Raw genomic sequence first — 26,953 nt, 5'->3', positions numbered from 1 at the left:
GCCAAGGTTGTTAGTTTTATCCTCTTACGGATAATTTTCAGCTGAAGCCCAGACTGGCAATAACATAGTTATGTATAGTAATAACAGGCTGTAAATGATATGGGAGATGCAAATAAAAAGTTTTTTTATTTGAAAACAAACCTTTCTCATAGACTTACTGTATCACTGGGAGAGATTTGGGTTATTATTTAATAATATTACATATGTGTTAGTTTATTAGCTTCTTTGCATGCAGATAATGTCATTTAGTACTTTGAACAACCCAATGTAGATGTTTCTTTCACATTAATGGAGATACTAACTTCGAGCATTTGGTTAAGATTGTGTTCATGATTTTTTTTTGGTGCGAGATGGTCTTGCTTTGTTATCTAGGCTGGAGTACAGTGACATTATCCTAGCTCACTGCATGCAACATCTAATTCCTGGACTGAAGTTATCTTCCAGCGTCAGTCTCCTGAGTAGCTAGATCTACAGGCACGTGCTACCATGATGCCTGGCTAATTTTTTTGTTGTTTTTTTTTTTATAGAAACAGGGATCTTGCTGTGTTGCTTAGGTTGGTCTAGAGCTCTTGGACTCTAGCAATCCTCCTGCTTTGGTTTCCCAAAGTGCTAGAATTATAGGCCTCAGCCACTGCACCTGGACAAATTCACTGTTTGAATTAGGAAACGGGAACCTTCCCTTTTAGAGATGTGAACAAGTCCTTTTCCCCTGCTGTTCTGTAACCATGCTTAATATGCATATTGGTTAATCCCTTGCTGTTCACTAGATGGAATTAGATTAGTGAACAGTAGGAGAGTATTTAATTGTTTAATCACTACCATGCAGCATAAAACTACATTAGCTTAAACAGCAAAAAGGTCATAGCTTTGTGGGATAAAATTTCCAAGATTGATCATGTTCTTATACCCTTTTGTATACTGAAGTTTTAAAAAAACTGCATTTTAAAAATATTAAATTTAATTTTATTGCCTTTAGTCCAGTGTCATAGCCTAAGATGAATTTGATTCCTTTTTTTTTTTTTTTGAGACAGAGCCTCAAGCTGTCACCCTGGGTAGAGTGCTGTGGCATCACAGCTCACAGCAACCTTCAACTCCTGGGCTCAAGCTATTCTTCTGCCTCCGACTCCCAAGTAGCTGGGAGTACAGGCGTCTGCCACAACACCTGGCTTTTTTTTGTTTGTTTGTTTGCAGCCGTCCTTATTGTTTTGTGGGCCCAGGCTGGATTCGAATCCGCCAGCTCAGGTGTATGTGGCTGGCGCCTTAGCTGCTTGAGCCACAGGCGCTGAGCTGAATTTGATTCTTAATTTTGTTGCTTATTAGCCATCTCTATCAGCCTTGTCATTTACCAAATCGATATACATTTCTTTGTCATAATCTATATTACTAATAAAAAATGTTTAACTGTCTCAAAAGCCAATTGGCATTCTTTTAGAGACTTCTTTTTAAGGAAGATACAGATTTTTTTTTTAGACTACTGTGTTGCTCTGGGTAGGGTGCTATGGCATCACAGCTCACAGCAACCTCAAACTCATGGGCTTAAGTGAGTCTCTTGCCTCAGCCTCCCAAGTAGCTGGAACTATAGGCGCCCGCCACAACGCCCAGCTATTTTTTTGGTTGCACTTGTCATTGTTGTTGTTTAGCTGGCCTGGGCCAGGTTCAGACCTACCAGCCTCGATGTATGTGGCCGGCACTGTAACCACTGTGCTACAGGTGCTGAGCCGGAAGATACAGAATTTTTAATCAATACTCTTGTATTTATGATTCTTCAGCCAGATTTGTAAGGTCCTAACTATAATTGTTCAGTTCATAATTCACCACATAATTTAAAATATAGTATTATGAGACCATTTGTAAATAATGCTTACCTAAATGAAAAGTCAGCATAGATTTACCTTAATTCTTATAAGTTAATTTGGTTACTTTACCATTTAAAAAATTTCTGGAACATGATCTTTGTCATAAAATGGAATCTATTTCTTTTGTAATTCCTAAACTAGCTTTCACTTAGGCATATGAGGGGTAGGTCTACTTGTATATGATATCTTGGAGAAAAAGGACATATTTGAATAAAGCATTCACTTTGATAATGGTTGGAATTGAGCCATTTGTCAAAGGAGGAGTAGAAAATGGTAAGAATTGATATATTCAATGATTAAAAGATTGTTTTGTTCATTTGGTGTCTATGTTGTTTACTATATTACAGTAAAACCTGGAGGATTTATCAGGTTGACCTTTGGCCAGACTGTTTATTTTTCCAAAACTAAAGGATCATACCATTAGAAGAGAATCTAAATCATAAGAATAATCTAAGTCTAAAATTAATTTTGCTGAGGTACTAGATACAAAATCATTTGAAGTAAAAACAGAAGTGTTGTCTGTAAATTTGATCTTAAATGGCCTCAGAAGCAAACAAATGACTTGTCTATTACGATTTTCTTTAACTACATAATTGTCCTAATATCATTTATACACATGTTGATACAAGGAGGCATTGTGGGCGCTGAAGACCTAGCAGTAAACAATCAGGTAAAAATCCTTGCTCTTCATGGATTGTCTATTTTTGTTGAGAATTGGGAGAGACAAATAGTCTTAATTCATTTGTGTGGTTATAACAAAACACCAGAAACTGGATAATTTATAAATCATAGGAATTATTTCTTACAGTTCTGGAGGCTGAGAAATCAGGATCAAGGCATTGGCATTTTGTGTCTGGTGAGGGCCTTCTTGCTTCCAAGATGACACCTTGTTGCTGTGTCCTCAGGAACAGGAAGTGGAAGCCTGCAGGGCAAGAGAGTGCTCCCCTCAACCTTCAGCACTTTTGTAAGGGTGTGAAGAAGGAGCCTTCATGACTTTATCTTTCAGTGGCAACACCTCTTAGTAATGTGGTATGATTAAGTTTCGACATGAATTTTGGAGGTGGTATCATTATTCAAATTATAACAAATTATTAATGTAATAACTAAAACATATAATAAAGGCTGGTGCAGTAGCTCACAGCTATAATCTTTAGCACTCTGGGAGACCGAGGTGGAAGGATCCCTTGAGCTCAGAAGTTTGAAACTAGCTTGTGCAAGAGAGAGATCCCTTCTCTAAAATCTAGCCGGGCACCTGTAGTCCCAGCTACTTGGGAGGCTGAGGCAAGAAGATTGCTTGAGCCCAAAGAGTTTGAGGTTAATGTGAGCTATGACACCACAGCACTCTACCCAGGGTGACAAATTGAGACTCTGTCTCAAAAAAAAACAAAAAACCCAAAAAACAAATGTCTGTTTGAATATTTATTTTCAATTCTTTTGGCATGGCCACATATTAATTCTATGTTTAACTTCATGAAAAACTGCTAGGCCGTTTCTAAAAAAGTTGTATCTTTTAAATATTCCCACCAGCAGTATATGAGGGTTCTGATTTCTATACATCCTTGTCACTTATTTACATATATATGTATGTGTGTGTGTATATATATACACACACATACATACTTATAGCCGTATTTGTGGCTATAGTAGGTATGAAGTTGTATCTTACTGTGATTTTGATTCACATCTCCCTAATAACTAAGGATGTTGAAACATCATTTCATATCAATCATTTGCTCATTTAAAAATTAAGTTACTTGTCATTTTGTTGTTGGATGTACAGTCCTAGGCTGAGTGTTTTTCCTCCTTTCTTCCTTTCAGTATGTTAAAGGTATTTCTTCCATTGTTTTCTGGCTTGTATGCTTTCTGATTAGAAGCCAGTAATTATGCCTGTTTTTGTTTTGCTCTGTATTATATCCTTCCCCCCATTTTATTCAGAAATTTATGATGTACTTTTGGTTGGTTTTGTTTATCTTGTTTGAGGTTCTTTGAGCATCGAGGATCTGTGGGCTTATCATCAAATGGAGATATTTGGCCACTACAAGTAGGTTTCCTGTCCACCCTTTTTTTTTCTTGGCCTGTATACAAATGCTCAATAAGCTTTTTCACAGATAACTGAGATTGATTATTTTTTCTCCCTTCCCCATTTCTTTTTCTTTACTTCATATTGGCCCATTCCTTTTTTTTTTAGCCGGTGAAGAATTCAAAATGGCCACGTGCCATATTGGCTCATTCCTAGTCCCCATTCTTCAAGTACATTGATCTTTTATTTGCTGATGTTCAGTATGCTTTTAAACTATGAAGTAACTTTGTATTTCAGAATTATATTTTTCAGGCCAGGCACGGTGGCTCACCCCTGTAATCTAGCACTCTGGGAGGTCTGGGTGGGTGGATTGCCTGAGCTCACAGGTTTGAGACCAGCCTGAGCAATTGGTTACATTTTCCTGCTTACTATTATATCTAGTAATTTTTATTATTGTATCTGATAAACATTGCATACTTCATGTTTTGAGTACCTTAATTTTGATATCTCATGTTTTGAGTATCTGAATTTATTTAAAGAGTTGGATTTTATTCTAGAACAGTTAAATTAACTACAAATAGGTTAATCCTTTAGAATTTTGTTATAAAGCTACAGAATTCATAGTTAATGGACACAAATAATTAGTGTTATGAAATGCATTTGAAAAAAAGAAACATTTCGGGTTTATCACCCGTATCTCAGTGGTTAGGGCACCGGACACATATGCTGGGGCTAGTGAGTTCAAACCTGGCCCAGACCTGCTGAATAACAATGACACCACCAACAACAACTACAACAAAATAGCCATGCATTGTGGCAGGCACCCCAGCTACTTGGGAGGCTGAGGCAAGAGAATCGCTTAAGCTCAAGAGTTTGAGGTTGCTGTGAGCTGTGACCATCACGCACTCTATCGAGGGCAACATAGAGACACTCTGTCTCAAAAAAAAAAAAAAAAAAGAAGAAATATTTTGTTGTTGTAATGGACTCCTTGCAGAAACAGTAACGTAAGCAAGAAATACTTTTTAGCTATAAAAGGAAAAATTTTTTCAATATACATATGTAGGAACAAAATTTACATTTAAATATTAGCATTTGAAATTTTAATCAGTATTACCTTTTATGCAAATAAGTGCTTAGTATTTTCATTGTGTATATACTATGGGTCTTAAATGTCTTGCTTGAATTATTCTTTGAAACTTACCAACATACAGCATGGTTTATTTAGTATATTCATGTTTTGTATTTGTCATTACCTAAAGATAATTTTTTAGGCTTGTAGATTGATGGCATCAAATTGTTTGGGAAAGCATATAGTATGTATGCTTTTTTAACTTCTCTGCCCTTTTCTTTTTTAACTGTCAGTCAGGATAAATTGTTACACTTTTATATTAAGAATCTCCCTTCAAAATAGTAGCTTGAAACAACAAAAGGTTCTTTTTCGCTCATACAAATTCTCTTGATGGATTTGGGTGACTCCATGGCAACTCTCTGTGTGCTCTGTGTGTTGGTTCAGCTTTACAGACATCATCAACTTCTGTGGTGCTTGCATATCATAAAGAACTTCTACAAAAGCTTCATTAAAGTTTAGGATGTCATGCTGGAAGACGTCTCATGCCTGCAGTTAGTTGCTTGGGCTAGACATGGTGTATGTCACTTTTATCCATAACCCTTTGTTCATAAGTATTCATATAGCCCTGTTGTGTGTTCACATTGAAACATTTAATACATGTCAAACTATAACTTGAGCCCAGGAATTAATTGTGAGGTTGTAGAGAGCTATGATCACACCACTGCACTCTATCTAGCCTTCTAGCCTAGGTGACAGAGTAAAACTCTGTCTCAAAAAAAGAAAAAAAATACAGACTGATTTTTCTCTCTTCTGAACTAATCATATTATTTACCAGGAAGACATCATTTTCTGAATGGAAGCTAGTGAGATCATTACCACAAACATCAATTTTATATATTAGTATAGCAATATGCCAAATCTCTGTCTTGATATTTGTGGTTACCAAATGTCTAAGAAAATATTTTTTTCCTCCTTTTATATAGCTGAAGAAAATTGTTAAAGGGACAAAAATCTTGCAATAAGTTATATAAATCATGATTAACATTTTTTCTTTTTTGGCCGGGGCTGGATTTGAACACGCCACCTCTGGTATATGGGGCCAGCATCCTACTCCTTGAGCCGTAGGTGCTGCCCAATCATGATTAACATTTATTAAGTGCTTTTAAAAAATGGCATCAAAATATCTCTGCTATGTTGTGCACATTCCCTCTCTTCAATCCTAAAAACAAAGCTGGTTAGTAATGAGGATGACACTATTTCCTAAATGTTGAAGGACTATCAGTTAAAAGTAATCATTGGCATTTATTTATTTATCTATTTATTTATTTATTTTCGAGACAGAGACTCTGTCACCCAAGTTGGAATGCAGTGGAGCAGTTACAACTTACTGCACCTTCAAATTCTTAGGCTCAATGATCCTCCCACCTTAAACTCCCAGGTAGTTAGGACTATAGGTGTGCACCACCTTGCCCAGAGATGGATTAGGGTCTCACTGTGTTTCCCAGGCTGGTCTCTAGCTCCTAACAAGCCTCAAGTGATTTTCTTGGCTTCCCAAAGTGCTTGATTTTAAAACAGTTTATTACATGTAGTAGATGCATGTTGCTTTCCAGAACATTAATAAAAGGTGGAAAATATGTACAAATACTTACTTGCAAACCTGAAAGCTATTCCTTCTCAAAATTTCTTCATTTATTTTACCCTCACTACTTTACTTTATTTGTATTAAAGCCAATAAAATTGTCAATAGTGAAGAGAGTGGGTTATCAAATTATATTGAGGGGGAAGAAGTGCCAAAGACATAGTGTTTATAAATCGAATTTGGGATCATTTGAGATTTCTTTTTTTTTTTTTTTTTTTGTAGAGACAGAGTCTCACTGTACCGCCCTCGGTAGAGTGCCGTGGCATCACACGGCTCACAGCAACCTCTAACTCTTGGGCTTACGCGATTCTCTTGCCTCAGCCTCCCGAGCAGCTGGGACTACAGGCGCCCGCCACAACGCCCGGCTATTTTTCTGTTGCAGTTTGGCCGGGGCTGGGTCTGAACCCGCCACCCTCGGCATATGGGGCCGGCACCCTACTCACTGAGCCACAGGCGCCGCCCATTTGAGATTTCTTAATTTTTAGGAGATTTCACCAACATGGTGTATACATCTTGCTGGTGTCTTTCATGTAATTCTAGCAAAATTAGTCAGACATGAATGTTATATAATTGTATAATAGAACTGTAAGTTTGTTAAGAGCTCAGTTTCAGGAACCTGTCTTGCCTATGTTTACTTTCTGACTCTGTTTCTTCACTGATGTATGACTTTGGACAAGTAACTTAATCTCTTTGGGCTCTAGTTTTCCCCAACCATAAAATGAACAGACATCAATGATACTTTCCTCATGAAGTCATCTTAAGACTGGTAAAGCACTTACAAAAGTTATAGGCTGCATAATAAGCATTTAAATGTTAGCTATTTTATTATAAAAATAAGAATTTATTAACAGGTTACTGTTGGGTTTAAACACTAGAGTGCTAAGATCATAATTTCTTGCTGACTGGCAACATAAATATTGAGATATACTCCATGTGAATTGATGTAATAAACTATTTAATGCTGTACTAAGCAACACTTATGTGTAGTTTATAGCAGTGTACTTCCAATTCCTTTCTCCCATCCTCTGTGCTATTATTGTCATGTTTTACTTTTACACATACCTTAAATACATTTCTTCTAACTTCCCTTTATACAACTGGTTATCTTTTAGAGCAATTGAAAATAAGAAAAATAATTTTTTTTTCTTTGAGACAGAGTCTCAAGCTGTCACCTTGGGTAGAGTGCTATGGCATCACAGCTCACAGCAACCTCAAACTCTTGGGCTTAAGTGATTCTCTTGTCTCAGCCTCTCCCATAGCTGGGACTACAAGTGCCTGCCACAACGCCTGATTATTATTTCTTTTTCTTTCTTCTTCTTCTTTTTTTTTTTTTGTTGTTGTTGTAGTTGTCATTGTTGTTTTAGCTGGTGCAGGCCAGGTTCAAACCCACCAGCCTTGGTGTATGTGGCTGGCGCCTTACCCACTGAGCTACAGGTGCTGCCAGAAAAATAATTTTATATTTACTTTTATTTATGCTATTTTCGATATTCTTATTTCTTTGTGGAGGTGCGTGTATATTTCTATGGCATCACATTTCCTTTATCCTGAGATACTTTCTTTTATCCTTTTTTGCTGGAAATGATGTTCTCTTATAGTTTTCTTAAAAAAGTCTACTTTTCTTTCCTTTTTGAATGATATTTTCACCAGGTATAAGATTCTTCATTGAGTTTTCTTTTTTTTTTCCTTTTAGTGCTTTATACATTTCACTCCATTGACTTCTGGCTTATATAATTTTTGCTCATAAATCTGTTACAATGTCTTGTTTCTTTTAGTGTAATGTTTCTCTTTTTCTTCTGGCTGCCTGAAAGATTTTCTTTCAGAGTCTCACTGTTTCTCTAGGTAGCGTACCATGGTGTCACAACTCAAAGCAACTTAAAACTTCTGCACTCAAGGGATCCTCTTGCCTCAGCCTCCCAAATAGCTGGGACTGCAGCTGCCCACCACAATGCCTGGCTGGGTTTTATTTTTTTAGAGACAGAGTCTGGCTCTTGCTCAAGCTTGCCTAGAACTCCTGAGCTCAAGCAATCCACTGCCTCAGCCTCCCAGAGTGCTAGGATTACAGGCATGAGCCACGGAGCCCAGCCCAAGATTTTCTTTTTATCTTCAGTTTTGAGTAGTTTGAATATGATGTTTTTAGTTGTTTTGGGGAGGCTAGAGGTATGATTTATCTTATCTTATTCCTGAATTACTTCATATGTGGTTTTGTGTCTTTATTAGTTTTTGAAAATTCTCAACCAGATATTTTTCCTTTCCTATTCTCTTGCTCTTCTAGGATGTCAATTACATGTATGTTAAGTCTCTGATACTGTCCCACATGTCTTGGATTTTCTGTTCTTCATTATTTTCCCCTTAATGTTTCATGTTGGATAATCTCTTACTTAACTGTTGTGTTTACTCTTCAGCCATTCCAGAGCATTCTTCAACTCTGTTAACCATGTTTTTCCTTTGTCTCTGACAGTGTACTGGGTTTTACCTCCTTGCTTCTTTGTTATGATTTGTGATTGAAAGATGTTTAGTATAAGACAAAAGAGACTGAGCCAAATAGCATATGGGGAAGGGATATTAAGTCAGTCTAGTTTGTAGTTGAGCTTTGTTTTGATCTTGTTTTACATTCAGTGGAATACAGGCTTCAATTTCAATTTCCACTCTAAAGTTAGTTTTGGTTTTCTTTTTAATTAACTGATTAATTTTTTTGTTTTTAATTTTTTTCAAATGAATATAAGGGTATAATTTTTAGGTTACATTGTTCTCACTTGTAGGGTAAAGTTCCATTTGTAGAAGAGCTCCTAAACCAGGGGGCATTTTATACACCACAATGTGCACATTAGGTGATATTGGCCTCATGACCTCCTGCCAAATGTCCTCTCCCCTCCCACTTCCCTCAACCCCCGGAACTGGACTATATTGGTGTTTTGTTGTTCTTATGAGCATGCACTTGTTTATATATTGATTTCATATTAGTCTAGAGTACATTGGATATTTATTTTTTCATTCTTTGCGGTACTTTACTAAGAAGAATGTATTTCAGCTCCATCCAGGTAAATGTAAAAGATGTAAAGTCTCCATTTTCTTTTTCTTTTTTTTGAGACAGAGCCTCAAGCTGTCGCCCTGGGTACAGTGCTGTGGCATCACAGCTCACAGTAACCTCCAATTCCTGCACTCAAGCGATTCTTCTGCTTCTGCCCCCCCAAGTAGCTGGTACTACAGGCGCCCGCCACAACGCCCAGCTATTTTTTGGTTGCAGCTGTTATTGTTGTTTGGTGGGCCCGGGCTACATTCGAACCCGCCAGCTCAGGTGTATGTGGCTGGCGCCTTAGCCGCTTGAGCCACAGGCCTCCAGCCGGTCTCCATCTTTTTTAATGGCTGAATCATATTCCATGGTATACATATACCATAGTCTGTTGATCCATTCATGGGTTGATGGGCACTTAAATTGCCTCCACAACTTGGCAATTATGAACTGAGCTGCAATAAACATTGTAGTGCAGATGTCTTTGTGGTAAAATGATTTTTGTTCTTCTAGGTAGCTACCTAGTAATTGGGATTACAGGGTCAAATAGAAGGTCTACTTTTAGAATTCTCCATACTTCTCTCCAGAAAGGCTGTATTAGTTTGCAGGCCCATGGTTTTTGTTTTAAATAGAGTTGAGGTCTCTTTGTTAGGGAATTTTTCTAATGTCTTTTCTGCCCTCTACTTTTGATCTTCTCTTTGTTACTGCACCATAGAGAAGGTCTCCTGATTGCCCCCCTTCTCCTCCCCAGCTATATATTATTGTTATTTATTCCTCATTGCTTGTTAGCACAATGGTGGACAGACATGGGAAGTGCTAGGGAGGGGACCATTCTCTATAGTCCTGTTTCTGCCTCAGTTGTAGGCAGACATTGGATCTTGGGGGTGAAGACTTTCTCAGGGATCCTGCTTTCCCCAGCAATAGGGGAAAATAGTTTTCCTGCCCCTCCCTCTGGATAAAGTGTTTTTCCCCTTTATTTTCCTTTTTTTATGGGTGGGAGGTGGGGCAACTACACCATGGAGTGTGTTCTGATTTTTTTTTTTTTTTTTTTTTGTGGAGACAGTCTCACTTTATGGCCCTTGGTAGAGTGCCGTGGCCTCACAGAGCTCACAGCAACCTCCAACTCCTGGGCTTAAGCGATTCTCCTGCCTCAGCCTCCTGAGTAGCTGGGACTACAGGCGCCTGCCACAACGCCTGGCTATTTTTTGGTTGCAGTTTGGCCGGGGCCGGGTTTGAACCCGCCACCCTCGGTATATGGGGCCGGCGCCCTGCTCACTGAGCCACAGGAGCCGCCTTGTTCTGATTTTTTAAACTTAAGTTCTGGTCAGCAGCCATCTCCCTTGGCTAGTTTTTGCTAGGTAGAGCTATCACTGGCACTAAAGATAGATAATTTTTGACATTAGCTGCTAGGGTGTTACTAAATAATGTTTATAAATATCATAAATATGTATTTTCAGTTTTCTTCTTGAACATTTAAGTTTTACTTCTTGAATTTCTTTTTTTTCCAGGCAGAGCCTGACTTTGTTGCTCCAGGCTAGAGTGATGTCTTGTCAGCTTAGTTCATAGCAACTTCAAATTCCTGGGTTCGAGGGATCCTCCTGCCTCAACCTCTAAAGTAGCTAGACTATAGCCGTGTACCACCACACCTGGCTAATTTTGCTGTTTTTAGTAGAGACAGGATCTTGCTCTTTTTCAGGCTGGTGTTGCATCCTGAGTGTAAGTGATCCTCTAGCCTCAGCCTCCTAGAATGCTAGGATTACAGGTGTGAGCTACCAAGCCCTGACTTGAATTATTCTTTAATCATACATTTTTATTGACAAAAATTCTGAATGCTGGTGGCTCCCATAGCTCAGTGTGTAGGGTGCTGGCCACATGCACCAGGGCTGCTGGGTTCAAACCCAGCCTGGGTCTGCTAAAAACAATAAAACAAACAAAAATAAATTCTGAATGCAGATAGTATACGTATTCACAAAGAATTGGTGAATGAATGAATAAATGAATTGTGATTGCTATTGCTGTTCTTTTCCTATGCATAGGGTTTTTTTGTTTGTTTGAGGCAGAGTCTCACTTTGTTGTCCTTAGTAGAGTGCTGTGGTGTCACAGCTCACAGCAACCTCCAGCTCTTGGGCTTAGGCGATTCTCTTGCCTCAGCCTCTCTAGTAGTTGGAACTATAGGCGCCCGCTACAGTGCCCAGCTATTTTTTGGTTATAGTTGTCATTGTTGTTTGGCAGGCCCTGGCTGGGCTCGAACCTGCCAACTCGAGTGTATGTGGCTGGGGCCCTAGCCGCTGAGCTACAGGCACCAAGCCTGCATAGGTTTTTTTTTTTTAATAGACGTTGCTCCTTGTGAACCTACTATGCCTAAGTTTTATTCTTTATTTCTGATTACTATAATATTTATTTATTTATTTTGAGACAGAGTCTCACTACGTCACCCTGGATAGAGTGCTATGGCATCACAGCTCACAGCAACCTCAAACTCTTGGGCTAAAGCGATTCTCTTGCTTCAGCCTCCCTAGTAACTGGGACTACAGGTGCTGGCCACAATGCTGGCTAGAACCCACCAGCCCCGGTGCACGTGGTTGGCACCCTAACCACTGAGCTACAGGCGCCCAACCTATAATACATATTTCTGAGAGTTTAATAAAAAGTCTTATGAGATTTCTTTGTACTTCTGAACATTCATTTATGTATTTTCTTTCCAGTCAAAATGTGTGTAAGTTTAACTAAGGTTGAAGGAAGTTCTGTAATTGGACAAAATCCTTATCACATTATTATGGCTATTGAAGGAAGACCTTTATCCAAAGAGAAAGAATAATAAATAAGGAAGGAATCTAAAGAGAAAGAATAAATTTTCAGTTGTTTGAGTGTCTATATAGTAGATAAGTTGAGATGCTTCTCAACTTATCAAGGCATTATAGCCCTATAAATCCATCATAAGGTGTATTTGATATACCTAACCCACCAAACATTATAGCTTAGCCTAACTACTTTAAATGTGCTCAGAAAACTTCCATTAGCATACAGTTGCGCAGAAGTTCTGCACAAAAACTGTTTTGTATTAAATAATGTTTGTAATTTATTGAATGCTATAGTAAATTATGATTTCTACTGAATGCATATTACTTTTGTACTATTGGAAAGCTGGAAAATGGTAAGTCTGGGATTATCAGGATATACTTTGAGTAGATGCAGTTTATTCTTGGCTGAGCGCAATAACAAGGTGTAAAAGAGGGAGACAAGAGGGAGACAGTTTCTGGAGATAGAGACAAAATTTGTTAAAGATAATGGCAACCTGAAATTCCTCAAGAAAAGAAACATCTCCTGAAGTTGACTGTCATTTTCTTCCAGGTGATTTACTGTTCTTTTGGTGGAACATCCAAAGGGCTGCACTTCAATAACTTAATAGTTGGACTTGTCCTTCTTACAAGAGGCAGAGATGAAGAAAAAGCAAAATGTAAGTACTTTTATTACCTCAAAATGATAATGCATAATTATCTTCAAAATTTACTTCAAATTTTACTTCAAAATTTACTTCAAAATTCTGATAACAGGCAAAGAATTTGAATGACATTTTTCAAAAAAAGGTATACAGGTGGCCAATAAGCACTTGAAAAAAATACTCAATGTAATTAGTCATTAGAGAAATAAAAATTAAAAATACATTGAGATTACTACTTCTCATCTACTAAGGTGGCTAAAGTTAAAAAGTCATATAATAACAAATGTTAAGGAGGATGTGGAAAAATTGTAGCCCACATTATATATTGCTGACAGGAGTATAAGAAAGTACAGCCACGGGCGGCGCCGGCCCCATATACCGAGGGTGGCGGGTTCAAGCCCAGCCCCAGCCAAACTGCAACCAAAAAATAGCCGGGCGTTGTGGCGGGCGCCTGTAGTCCCAGCTGCTCGGGAGGCTGAGGCAAGAGAATCGCTTAAGCCCAGGAGTTGGAGGTTGCTGTGAGCTGTGTGAGGCCACGGCACTCTACAGAGGGCCATAAAGTGAGACTCTGTCTCTACAAAAAACAAAAAAAGAAAGTACAGCCACTTTGGAGACCAGTTTGGCAGTTCCTCAAACTGTTAAACATTGAGTTACCACATAGTACAGCAATTTCTGTTTCTAAGAAAGTTCAAATGCACACATTTGCCAAAACAAATCATGTATGCAAATTTATTTATTTGTTTATTTTTGAGACAGAGTCTTACTTTGTTGCCCTTGGTAGAGTACTGCGGCTTCACAGCACACAGCAACCTCACACTCTTGAGCGTAAGCCATTCTCTAGTCTCAGCTTCACAAGTAGCTGGGGACTACAGGCACCGGTCACAATGCCTGGCTATTATTTTAGAGCTGGGGTCTTGTTCTTGCTCAGGCTGGTTTTGAACTCCTGAGCTCAGGTGATCCACCTGCCTCGGCATCCCAAGTGCTGGGATTACATGTGTGAGCCACTGCACCCGGCCTCTGTATGCAAATATTTATAGCGGCTTTTTTCATAATAGTCACAAAATGGAACCAGTCACCAGCTAATAAATGGGTAAACAGAACATGCTATAGTCATACAATGGAATGTTATTCTATAATAAAAAGGAATAAAATACTGATTCATGCCACAGCATAAATGAACATGAAAATATTTTGCTGAGTTATAGATCCCATTCACAATTAGCCACACATTATATGATTCCATTTATATGAAAATTTCAGATTAAACAAATATGTGGTATCAGATTAGTTGTTGCCTGGGGTTTAGGGGAAAGGGAAATGGAGAATAGACTGCAAATGGGTATGGAATTTCTTTTGGGATTGATGAAAATGTTCTAGAATATTGATGATAGTTTCATAACCTTGTAAATATACTTAAAAAATCACTAAATTATATACTTTATTTCTTTTTAAATTTATTTGTTTTTTTGAGATGAGGTTGTGTTTTGTCCCCCGGGCTAGAGTGCAGTGACACAGTCGTAGCTCAGTGCAGTCTCAAACTTCTGGGCTCAAGAGGTCTCCTCCTAAGTAGTTGGGATTATAGGCATGTACCACCACACCTGGCTTTTCCTCCTTTCTTTTCTAATCTGTTTGCTATAGTCTGAATGTGTGTGTTTCCTTCAAAATTCATATGTTGAAATCTTAGCCCTCCAGTCTTTTTTTTTTTTTTTTTGAGACAGAGTCTCACTATGTCGCTCTCGGTAGAGTGTCTTGGCATCACAGCTCACAGTAACCTCAATCTGTCAGGCTTAGGTGACTCTCTTGCCTGAGCCTCACAAGTAGCTGGGACTGTGGGCACCCGCCGCAATGCCTGTTGTTGTTATTGTAGTTGTCATTGTTGTTTGGCATGCCCAGGCTGGGTTTGAACCTGCCAGTCCGGTGTACGTGGCTGGCGCCCTAACTGCTGAGCTACAGGAGCTGAGCCATTAACCCTCCAATGTTGGTGGTATTAGGAGAAGGTACTTTGGGGAGATGATTAAGTCATAGAGGTTAATCATAAGTCTTTTAGGTGTGATTAAGTGCCCTTCCAAAAGATGTCCTAGTGAGACCCTTTACCGTTTTCATTTTTATTCACAATGAAGAGATGGCTATCTGTGAACCAGGATGTGGTCCCGGACCAGACACCAAATTTGCTGCCTCCTTGATTGTGTACTTCCCTGTCTCCAGAAGTATGAGAAATAATTTCTGTTGTTTATAAGCCACTCCATTTATGGTATTTTGTTACAACAGCCCTCACAGATTAAGACACATCTCTTAGACTCCTCTCTTGCTCCTGAATTTAGACTGTTCTTTCTTCTTAGTCCTTGCTACAGTTTGAAGGTGTCACCCAAAGTTCGTGCATTGGAAATTCATTAAAAAAGAAAATTTTTTTTTTTAGAGACAGTCTCACTTTATCGCCCTTGGTAGAGTGATGTGGCGTCACAGCACACAGCAACTTCCATCTCCTGTGCTTAGGTGATTCTCTTGCCTCAGCCTCCCGAGTAGCTGGGACTACAGGCACCCGCCACAACACCCAGCTATTTTTTGTTGCAGTTTGGCCGGGGCCAGGTTCGAACCTGCCACTGAGCCACCCTGTTCTCAACTTTCCTAATGCGGCAACCCTTTAATATAGTTCCTGTGGGTTGCGACCCACAGGTTGAGAACCTCTACTATAAAGAATAAAAATAAAATATAGTCATCCCTTCTTATCCATGAGTTCTTTATCTGCAGATTCAGCCAACTTCTGGATCAAAAATATTTGAGGGGGAAAAAAAAACGATAAAAAAACCAATACAACAATTAAAAATAATACAAATCAGCCAGATGCAGTGGCTCACGCCTATAATTCCAGCACTGTAGGAGGCCAAGGCAGGCGGATCGCCTGAGTTTACGCGTTCAAGACCAGCTTGAGCTAGAATGAAACCCCATCTCTAAAAATAGCCAGGCATTGTGACGGGTGCCTGTAGTCCCAGCTACTTGGGAGGCTGAGGCAAGAAAATTGCTTGAGCCCAAGAGTCTGAGGTTGCTGTGAGTCATGACACCATGGCACTATACCAGGGGTGACAAAGTGAGACTCTGTGTCAAAAAAAAACAAAAACAAATTAAAAACAGTACAGTATAATACTTATTTATATAGCATTTACATTATATGAGGTATTATAAGTAATCTAGAGATGATTTAAAGTATACAGGAGGATATATGTAGCTTACATATGTATATCATGCCACTTTATATAAGGGTGAGAGCATCCAAGGTAGGGTTCCGGGGATCTTCCTACCTGAACACCCCCGCCTTATATACCTGAACCTACAGTAGTACCAAATGCTATATATGCTATGTTTTTTCTTATCCAAATATACCTATGTTAAAATTTAGTCTATAAATTAGGCCCAGGAAAAGATCGACAACAATAACCAATAATAAAGTAGAACAATTATAACAATACGCGATGATAAAAGTTATATGAATCTGGATACTTTTTGTCGCTTAAAATATCCATCCATCTGATAACCAAGACAAGTAAGTGACTAAAAGGCAAGTAGTGTGTACAGTGTGTGTATGCGAGACAAAGGGATGATTCTTGTCCCAGAGGGGATGGAGCAATAGGCTAGAGGTCTCATTACGTTACTTAGAACAATGAGTAGTTTAAAACTTATGGGGGCAGTGCCTGTGGCTCAAGGAGCAGGGCACTGGGCCCATATACCGAGGTAGTGGGTTCAAACCTGGCCCTGGCCAAAAACTGCAAAAACAAAAAGAAAACAACAACTTATGAATTATTTATTTCTGGAAATTTTCATTTATATTTTTGGATCTGTATTAACCCTGGGTAACTGAAACATTGGAAAGTAAAACCGTGGATAAGGGGGACTAGTACTATACAGATTATTTTATAATTTGCTTTTTCCTGAATGTTATATTTTTTGAAACTTACCCATATAATTCCTTTAACTTTTATGTAGTATTTTATTGTGTGTATATCTGACAATAAAATAAGTCTCCTTTACTTATTGTTGATAGACATTTATCTTTTCTTCTAGTTTTGCTCGTACAAACAGTACTTCACTTAACACCTTGTATGTTGAACACAGGTATCAGTTTTTCAAGTGTGGAAGTGGAGTTTCTGGCATACATCTTCACTTTTACTAGAGTTTTTCAAATTACTCTCCAAAGTGGTCACAGTAATTTATACTCATATTAACAGTATAAGAGGTTCTGTTTCTCTCAATCTTTGCGAACACTTGATATTGCTATATGCATTTTTGCAAATTTGGTGTATTTGAACAGATGTCACATTGCTGTTTTAAATTGTGTTGCTAGGTTATTTTGAGAAGTAAATTAAATTATATTTATAAAATGTTCAGCCCTAGTAATCACTCAGTTATTGATACTTTTCTCTCTCTTGCTGTTTCTACCAGGTATATTTGATCTATGTTAAGATTAATTTATTCTATCTTTCTTTATCTTAGACATTTTCAGTCTTTTTTCAAGTGAATCTGGGAGCTATGTTGTACGAGAAGAAATGGAAAGAAGGCTCCATGTCGTCGATGGTAAAGTCCCAGATACACTCAGGAAGTGTTTCTCAGAGGTATATTTAAAGATCTACATTTCATGCCTTCCTATTGACAAAGTATTAATTTTTAGTTGTATAATAAATTTAGCTATGATGAGTGTTTATATCCAGAATATTTTTGACATTTTTGTATTTAATAATTTATATTTCAACTATTTATGTGTATATTCAAAGGTCCATGATTCTCATTACTGCCATATTTGTGAATCGGAAAATACTTAATTTTCCTGGAAAGGCAAATGTTTATACGTAGAATATAAGGAAACACACTCTTATGCCCTCTGTTCCACATATACCGACACATACATGTGCATACACAAAAGGGCAAGAACCTGAAACCGTGCTCTTGTTGTAGAGCTGTTGCTTTTCATCAGTGGATACAGAAGTGTATCATTCATTGGCCTTCAGCTATCTGTGACCTATTTTATCATTTATTTTACTTTGTTAATTTTTATAGTGAAATATTTGGGTTAAAAATTATCATTTTTTTCTGTTTGTAAAAATAATATATTTTTAGTGTCTAAAATAGAAAGAAGTAATAGAAAATTAATAGTAGCAAATGTGTATTTTTAATAGAAAATTCTTTTATTTTTCTTCTTAGAGGTCTGCTAATATGTGAAAAGTTCCTAGAGATGGTAGAGTAGAAACTTCTTTAGAAGTTTCTGATCCTTTCCTGTAGCACTCAAAGCCCCAGAATTTCTTATGGGTCACTCTTTGACCCACTTCCATTCTAGCAGTATGATGGTCCTTTACTGCTTTTGGTTTTATTCAGGGAGTTTAGCTCCACCTTCCTGACTGTGTAGGCATTGATTGTCTATACTTCATCCATATGCACATTGTAATATCCCTTTGGGCTGTCTTTAGCTTCTTAACACTCTGGTTTTGAGTTGTCTTCTGTGTTGATAGGTGATGTCTTTTTCTTGCTTTGAGCTTAGCGGTGCAGTTTTTGGTGGTGGTTATCGTGTTACATTTTATCCAGCATTTCTGTGTGTTGGGTACAAAAGGATGGGTTGCCTACATTTTGGAGTCTGACATACTGACTGGAAATTATCATGGTAGTATTTCAGTACTTCAGGACAAACTGGGCTGTGGTTTGTTTTTTCTCCGTGATGAAATTTGTCAGAAGAAAAGGTAATCTAATCTTTGCAGATCTTATTAATTGGGTTTTTATAGAGATAACAAATACAATAATACTCTTGCTTTTTTTTTTTTTCAGTTTTTTTTTGGGGGGGGGTTGCGGGTGGGGGGAGACAGCCTTTCTGTATTGCCCTGGGGGGGGTTGGGGTGGGGGGAGACAGCCTTACTGTATTGCCCTGGGGAGAGTGCCGTGGCATCATAGTTCTCAGCTACCTCCAACTCTTGGGCTGAAGCAACTCTTTTGCCTCAGCCTTCAGAGTAACTGGGACTACAGACACCTGGCTAATTTTTCTATTTTTAGTAGAGATGGGGTCTCACTCTTGCTCAGACTAGTCTTGAACTTCTGAGCTCAAGCAGTCCACCTGTCTTGGCCTTCTAGAGTGCTAGGATTATAGGCATGAGCCACTATGCCCGGCCTGTTATTTCATTTTAATAAGGTTTATATAAATATTCCCATTTTGTAGATGAGAATTACATGTGGTTGGTCACCTAGTTCTCTAAAATTTAAGCACAATAGAAGGCATATGTATTCACTGATAATTAGTGCTAAAGGAAAAATAAAGTAGAATAGTTGGTGATAGGAAAGAGGCAACTGTGTTTTGCTGTTTTATTGAATAGGGTGATGGTTGAGTCTGTCAGATAAAGAGAAATTTGAGTAGAAAATGTGTAGGAAGTGAGAGAGGAAACCATGTAGACAACTGAGGGAAGAACTTTTCCTGAAGAGAATACAGCAAAGGCCCTGAAGTAAGAGTGAATGTGGCATGTCCAAGGAACAATAAAAAGGCCAATTTAGTTGGAATGGAGTGAGAAATGAAGTTTTTTGAAATTATTGGGGAGTAGGGGTTAGATTATATATGCCCATATAAGACATTGTTGAGTCCTTTGGCTTTTACCCTGGGTGAGATGAAAACCACTGGACGGTTTTGAGCAGAGAAATAATATCATATGAGATGCTTTTCTGAAAAACAAGATCACATAGACCTTATGTGCTGAACTTAGTCCAATTGAGGTATCTAAATAATTCAGGTAAGAGGGGATAGTCATTGAGATCATGGCATAGCAATGAGTGATAAGTTTTTTTTTTTTTTTTTCACAAGGAAATAGCATTTAATGAACCTCCTCTCCATTTGGCTTCAAGCCACCAGGACACAAGCCCCTCCAACACCCTTAATCTTCTCTTCAGCTCTTCTGCTGAAGAATTTGGCCTTCACAACAACTGGCTGCTTTGGGAGTTTTCCCTTCCCCAGAACTTTGTAGTAGCCCGAACGTACTACATCAATGATGGGAGCAACTCCTGTCTTGTTTTTGGCAGCATTTACCCGTGTCTGCTCACTGACCAATGTCCACAGTTTATCAAGGTTGACAGTTGGGCAGTAGCTGTGGTTCCTCTTTAAGTGGTAATGCCTCATACCAACTTTCCCAAAGTAACCTGGGTGATATTTGTTGAAGTAATCCTGTGATGATGCATGCCACCAGCATTACCTTGGCCTCCTGGGTGCTTCCTGTGTTTGCGGATACGGCCATGGCCGTGGCTCACGTGGCCCCGAAGCTTCCGGGTCTTCCTCAATCTGGATGGCATGTTGGCGGCCGAGACGAAAGAGCGAGTGATAAGTTTTTAAATTCTGCATTTATTTTTAAAATGGACTTAATAGAATCTTTTCTGTTTTTATTTTATTTTATTTTGTTGTTGTTTCTGTCTGTTTTTTGAGAGGGTCTCATTCTGTGGCTCAGGCTAAAGTAACATGGTGTCAGCTTAGCTCACAGCAACCTCAAACTTCTGGGCTTAAATGATCCTCCTGCCTTAGTCTCTTGAGTAGCTAGGACGATAGGTACCTGGCTAATTTTTTTTTTTTTCTATTTTTAGTAGAGACAAGGTCTTGCTCTTGCTCAGGCTGGTTTCAAACTCCTGAACTCAAGGGACCCTCCCACCTTAGCCTCCTAGTGCTGAGTTACAGGCATGGGCCACGACACCCACCAGCCCTTTTCTTGTATTGACTGGGGAGTGTGATAGAAGGAGTAGAAGAAAGATGACCAAAGTGTTTGGCCTGATTTAGTAAAAGAATGTTGTTGATGTTAAATGAGATGGAGGTTTGGGTGTTGGTTGCCAAGAGAGATTTAATTAAACTCAAAGATTCTGGCTCAGTGCCTGTAGCTCAGCAGCTAGGGCACTGGCCACATGCACCAGGGCTGGAGGGTTCAAACCCAGCCCAGGGCCTGCCCGACAATGGTGAAAACTACAACAAAATAATAGCCAGGTGCTGTGGCAGGTGCCTGTAGTCCCAGCTATTTGGGAGGCTGAGGCAAGAGAATCGCTTAAGCCCAAGAGTTTGAGATTACTGTGAGCTGTGACACCACGGTACTCAACCAAGGGCGACATAGTGAGACTCAGTCTCAAAAAAATAAAATAAATTCAAAGACTCTATTTAAATGTTCAATTGGAGATGTCAGCTATGCTTTTTGATATGTAAGTTTATTGTTCAGAGGAAAGGATTTATTGTCTTATAGATGAGTGGAAAATTTATAGGAAAGAAGACAAAACCATAAAGATAACTGAGGGAGGAACTTTTCATAAAGAGAATGTAGCAAAGATTATATATGAGTGAGTTTAGATAGAAAACAGATTGGAAGAATGGGTTCTATAATCCAGTATTTAGAGTTAGGGAGGATAAAGAGGAATCAAGACTGGAGATTAAGAAATGGCCTATGAGATAAGGAGATTACCTAAATAGAATATTGTCCTGCAGGCCAAGTGATGAAAATGTTTCAAGAAGGAAGAGAGCTTAACTATGTTGAGTATTCAGGAAGGTCAAGTGAATTGACCTTTGATCACTGAGATTTGGTAACATGGAAGATGGTCATTGGTTTAGATCCTGTGGAGTGAAAAAAAATCACTAGAGTCAGGATACTAGAAAGAATGTGTTCATAAAGAGAATATCGTGGCTTGGTGCCCATACTCAGTGGTTAGGGCGCTGGCCACATACACAGAGGCAGGCGGGTTCAAACCCAGCCTGGGCCTGCTAAACAATGGCAACTGCAATAACAACAAAAAAGCTGGGCGTTGTGGTTGGCATCTATCGTCCCAGCTACTTGGGAGGCTGAGGCAAGAGAATCACTTAAGCCCAAGAGTTTGAAGTTGCTGTGAGCTGTGACACCACGGCTCTCTACCGAGGGCAACATATTGAGACTCTGTCTCAAAAAAAAAAAAAAAAAGAGAGAATATCATAATGGGAAAGTATAAAGCTTAAAATTTCAATTATAGGAAGGGGAACAGTTATTGTAATAAAAAGATCGTAAGAAAAAACCATCAATCATAACAAGAATGCTGTTGATTTTAAAACTCATCCCTATATCAGAGATGTTAATATGTGTAAAAATGTGCACCAGCTCATGGAATTTATCCTGCGAAGAAAGAAGATGGATAGGAAGTATAATATCTAAACATGTTGGCAGTATCCTCATGTGTCCCTGCAACAAGTGTGAATGCTATTGTTGAAGCCAAAATAAAAATATTGAGATAAATCTTTAAATTTATGTTCTTATTTAGGAAGAAAGCACTGCAGTTAGGGCATACATGCAGACAAGGTAGTCTTCAGTATGTCTAAAGAACAAAGAGCAGGTTGGAGGTTTCATAAAAAAGTTTCATGTGGGGCGGCACTTGTGACTCAAAGGAGTAGGGGATCGGCCCCATATGCCAAAGGTGGCGGGTTCAAACCCAGCCCCAGCCAAAAACTGAAAAAAAATTAAATAAAAAGTTTCATGTTAATGTGTAGTCCCGAGAGAAAATGCATTGGTATTATTAAAGCTTTGGGAGCTAGCAAGATTGAATTGGTGGGCAACATTGACAATAGTAGCATGGTGTAGAGTTGCAGCAGGTTTTCTTGCCAACTGTAGGTAAAACTAATCTCAAATTACAACAGGCAATTTCAACTGCTAGTCTTACAGAGAATTACATTTCTAGACCAGTCCTGTGTACTCTTGAGTGCTTTTTCCCTTGGCCCCTTGACAGCGATTTAGTTGCATATGACAAGAATGACCTCATTTGTATGATCAGCTTTTATACCATATTTTTCCATTTAGAAAAATAAGACTGTTAGCCGGGTGTCATGGCAGGCACCTGTAGTCCCAGCTACTTGGAAGGCTGAGGCAAAGAGAATCGCTTAAGCCCAAGAGTTTGAGGTTGCTGTAAGCTGTGCTGCCACAGCACTCTACCAAGAGTGACATAGTGAGACTCTGTCTCAAAAAAAAAAAGAAAGAAAGAAAAACGACAAGAAAAAGAAAAACAAGACTGTCAAAGTTGTGTTGATTGTTTGGATTCAACTGATGATGTTAAATGTTCTGATACCACTAGGTGAAACATATTGCTGTAGTTAGTAGGATGCTACAAGGCAATATAGAAATTGTTTCTACCATATCTCTTTTAGGTTCTTAATTATTTGTATTCTTTAATATCTCTTTAGGATTAGAGCTGTTAGGGTCCTGAATGTCATTCTTCATTATATTTCCATGTGAATTACTTTTCCCTTTTTCTCTTAGAAACATCTGACTCTCACTAAACCTAGGATCTGTCTTCTAAGCAAGATCCTAGCCACATGCTCTTTTTCAGCCTAGATCCATACTTTTTTTTTCCCCAGAGATTTATCAAGACAAATTCATGAAAAGAAGGCAAAGAAATAGAAATCAACTTGATTCTCTTTCGTATTCTAGTTGACTTGTGGATACATGTTTTCAATGATGCCTTGCGAGATCCTTATTGTCTTCTCTATGAGGACTCCTGTGTAGTTTTTTTTTTTTTGATTGTTTTTTTTTTTTTTTGAGACAGAGTCTCACTTTGTCGCCCTCAGCAGAGTGCTATGTCATCACAGCTCACAGCAACCTCCAGCTTTTGGGCTTAGGTCAGTCTCTTGTCTCAGCCTTCCAAATAGCTGGGACTACAGGCACCCGCCACAACATCCGGCTATTTTTTTGTTACGGTTTGGGCGGGGCCGGGTTCGAACCTGCCGCCCTTGGTATATGGGGCCGGCGCCTACTCACTGAGCCACAGGTGCTGCCCTGTATAGTTGTTTTTAATTTACAAATTAAATTTAAAAAGAGCATTTTAATTTCATATACTAATTCAGACAGATTGAGGGAATATACAACAAGCAAAGATAGAGGCATACCAAAGAAGAGGTATATAGTAAGCAAAATACTGGATTTATTAAATGTGGAAAGAAATGCAGTTTGTTGATTTCAAGACATATCTTAGCAAATAAAATGTGGCTTATTGATAATGGACTGCTTTAATGAATTGATGAAATAATTTTCAGTTAGCATATAGATTTTATGCAAATGGAAGATCTGAAATATAATGACTTTTGAAGACAGTTTCATTCCAAGTTTACATATCCTATCGTGTTATTTCAATAATCCTTCTTTTGTAGTTAGTAGAAACAAGTTGCAAATTTCAGGTCGTGCAGGTTGCAAGTACGATACTTAAAATTTGACTAAACTTATGTTTTTTATTTTAATTTTAGGGTGAAAAGGTAAACTATGAAAAGTTTAGAAATTGGCTTCTTCTAAACAAAGATGCTTTTACTTTTTCTCGTTGGCTACTATCTGGAGGTGTGTATGTTACTCTCACTGATGATAGTGATACTCCTACTTTCTACCAAACTCTGGCTGGAGTCACACATTGTAAGTAATGGCACTTCATTGTTTTCTGTTTACCTTTTAATATAATTGCCTGGGAATATGCTTATAAAGAAATATTTTGTTAGTGTTTACTTCTTCCAAAGTATCACAAAATGAAATGGTGGAGCATGGAAAACATAGCTCTCTATGAATTGTTCTCGACCAAGCCATATTAGTTTCCTAGGGTTGCTGTAACAAGTTACCATAATTCATAAACTGAAATGAGAAACTCACTCTCATTTTTAGCAGCTGAAAGCGGAGTATTTACAGGGCCACATTCCTTCTGAAGTACCTCTGAAGAATTCTTTGCCTCTTCCTCTTTCTGGTGACTCCCAAGTATTCCTCGCCTTGCAGCAGCATGTCTCCCATTCTCTGCCTCTGTCGTCATGTGGCCTCTTCTGTACATTTCTGTGCCCTTTCCTCTTAGAAGGACCTCAGTCCTTGGATTTAGGGCCAATGATTTCACCTCAAGATTCTTAACTTATTATATCCATAAAGACCCTATTTCAATAAAAGGTCACATTCCAAGTTTCCAGGTGATTGTGAATGTTTGGGGGACAGTTTTCAATCCTCTCTACACAGGTCTACATGTTAATTTCTACTTTTCTTCTTTCCAGTAGTTAATAAAAAACTACTTATACTCTGCTTTTCCTTTTGCTACTTCCTATTACTGAAATGCCTTTCCCTTTCTGTACTCTTATTAAATCCTAATAGTGATCCTTGAAGACTTATTTACCCCTTTTAGTCATAAACTTCTTCTTGCTTTCCTATCAGAAATCTTCTCCTTCCTCTGAACTCTCATAGTATTTTATTTGTATCTTCTTCAATGAACTTATACCTTTCATCCTTATAATTATAGCATTCTGCATATTTGCGTATGTCATAGGATCCTTTCAAGCAGAGAGTCTGTTTTATTATTCTATCCTTCTCCTAATGCTAAGCCTAAATACGTATTTGTTGAATGACTAGGGGAATTTCAGTGTCGAGTACTATTTATATCTATGATTTACAACTTGACTGCTAATGCCCATCAGCTACTCTCTTACATTTTCATTCTCTTGTTACCAGAATTCTGACCAATAAATTCTGGCATGAATAGACAATGAGATACTTTTTTTTTTTTTTTTTTTTAAGACAGAGTCTTACTTTGTCACCCTTGGTAGAGTGCCATGGCACAGCAACCTCAAACTCTTGGGCTCAACTGATCCTCTTGCCTTAGCCTTTCAAGTAGCTGGGACTACAGGTGCCTGCCACAAGAGATGGCTATTTTTAGAGACGAGGTCTCGCTTTTGCTCAGGCTCGTCTTGAACTTCTGAATTTAGGCAATCCACCTGACTCAGCCTCCCAGAGTGCTAGGATTATAGGTGTGAACCACCGTGTGTAGTGCCAATGAGCTACTTTCTGCAACTTTTTGGTACCTTTGTCTTTGGTTTAGATGGGAAAGCCTTTTTAAAATATACTTTTGCAGGCGGTGCCTATGGCTCAGTCAGTAGGGCGTTGGCCCCATATACCAAGGGTGGTGAGTTCAAGCCTGGTCCTGGCCAAACTGCAACAGAAAAATAGCCAGGCGTTGTTGTGGGCACCTGTAGTCCCAGCTACTCGGGAGGCTGAGGGAACAGAATCACCTAATCCCAGGAGCTGGAAGTTGCTGTGAGCTGTGATGCCACGGCACTCTACTAAGGGCGACAAAATGAGACTCTGTCTCTAAAAAAAACAAAAACATACTTTTGCATTAAAAATTAAGGGAAACTTTTTATACTCATTGTAAGCTCTAATTAACTTACCTTAATATTTAAGTTATCAGTCATTAGATATTATGTTGAACTTTTACTTTCATTTGTGATTATATGCTGAATTATTTTTGTATTAATATTGGCTTAGAGTGTGACTGCCTTCCTTGAATACCTTATTGAATTAAAGAAAAACTTGTTCCAAAAACACTTGTTTTTTTGGCTGGCGCTGGATTTGAATCCGCCACCTCCGGCATGTGGGGCCGGCGCCCTACTCCTTTGAGCCACAGGCGCCACCCAAGTGTATTCTTTTTTTAAGCTTATAAACATACTAACATTTATCTCTTTAGCATTTAGCACAGTTGACCGTTCACTTTTCTAGAAACTCTGCTCTTTTGGCTTTTCAAAGTAAAATTGTAGTTTATCAATTTTCTTATTTTTTATGAGTTTTCTTCACTGTTCCCTTTTATCACCTGCTTTTCAAATGTAAGTTATTTCTCATGGGTCAGCCTGTAGCTCTGTTTTATTCTTGGTTAAGGTGCATGGTTTGCTTCATCACAGCCATTTCTATACTTCACTGATCCTTTGTATTTGCGCAATTAATACCTACACGAACATTTCTGTATCCCTAAAACTGCATATTCATTCTTATTGATAAATACCTCCTGTATATATACCACTATGTATATATTCTGGCACCCTAATCTCTTATGTAAAACCAAATTCATCTTTCTCTACCTCATCCCATCTCTAAAGATTAAAAAAAAGAAGCAAATATGTTCTTCCTCTTG

General features: G+C 38.5%; 1 protein-coding gene and 1 pseudogene across 5 annotated transcripts in view; one reads left to right on the top strand and one right to left on the bottom strand.

Moving 5' to 3' along the window:
• Positions 1 to 26,953, top strand: part of USP32 (ubiquitin specific peptidase 32) — a 216,031-nt gene that overhangs the window by 84,970 nt on the left and 104,108 nt on the right. For 4 of the 5 annotated variants that reach the window (XM_053570185.1, XM_053570184.1, XM_053570186.1 and 1 more), the window contains 3 exons: positions 12,946 to 13,051; positions 17,522 to 17,640; positions 24,276 to 24,435. In XM_053570185.1, the coding sequence (XP_053426160.1) occupies positions 12,946 to 13,051; positions 17,522 to 17,640; positions 24,276 to 24,435 (385 nt within the window). Of the gene's footprint in view, positions 1 to 12,945; positions 13,052 to 17,521; positions 17,641 to 24,275; positions 24,436 to 26,953 lie in introns of those variants that run through there. The other variant, XM_053570188.1, reaches the window with a different exon arrangement.
• Positions 19,792 to 20,341, bottom strand: LOC128570763 (60S ribosomal protein L27a-like; annotated as a pseudogene).

The sequence above is a fragment of the Nycticebus coucang genome, chromosome 18 (assembly GCF_027406575.1).
Source record: "Nycticebus coucang isolate mNycCou1 chromosome 18, mNycCou1.pri, whole genome shotgun sequence".
NCBI classification, from domain to species: domain Eukaryota; kingdom Metazoa; phylum Chordata; class Mammalia; order Primates; family Lorisidae; genus Nycticebus; species Nycticebus coucang.
This window is presented reverse-complemented; position numbering and strand designations above follow the sequence as displayed.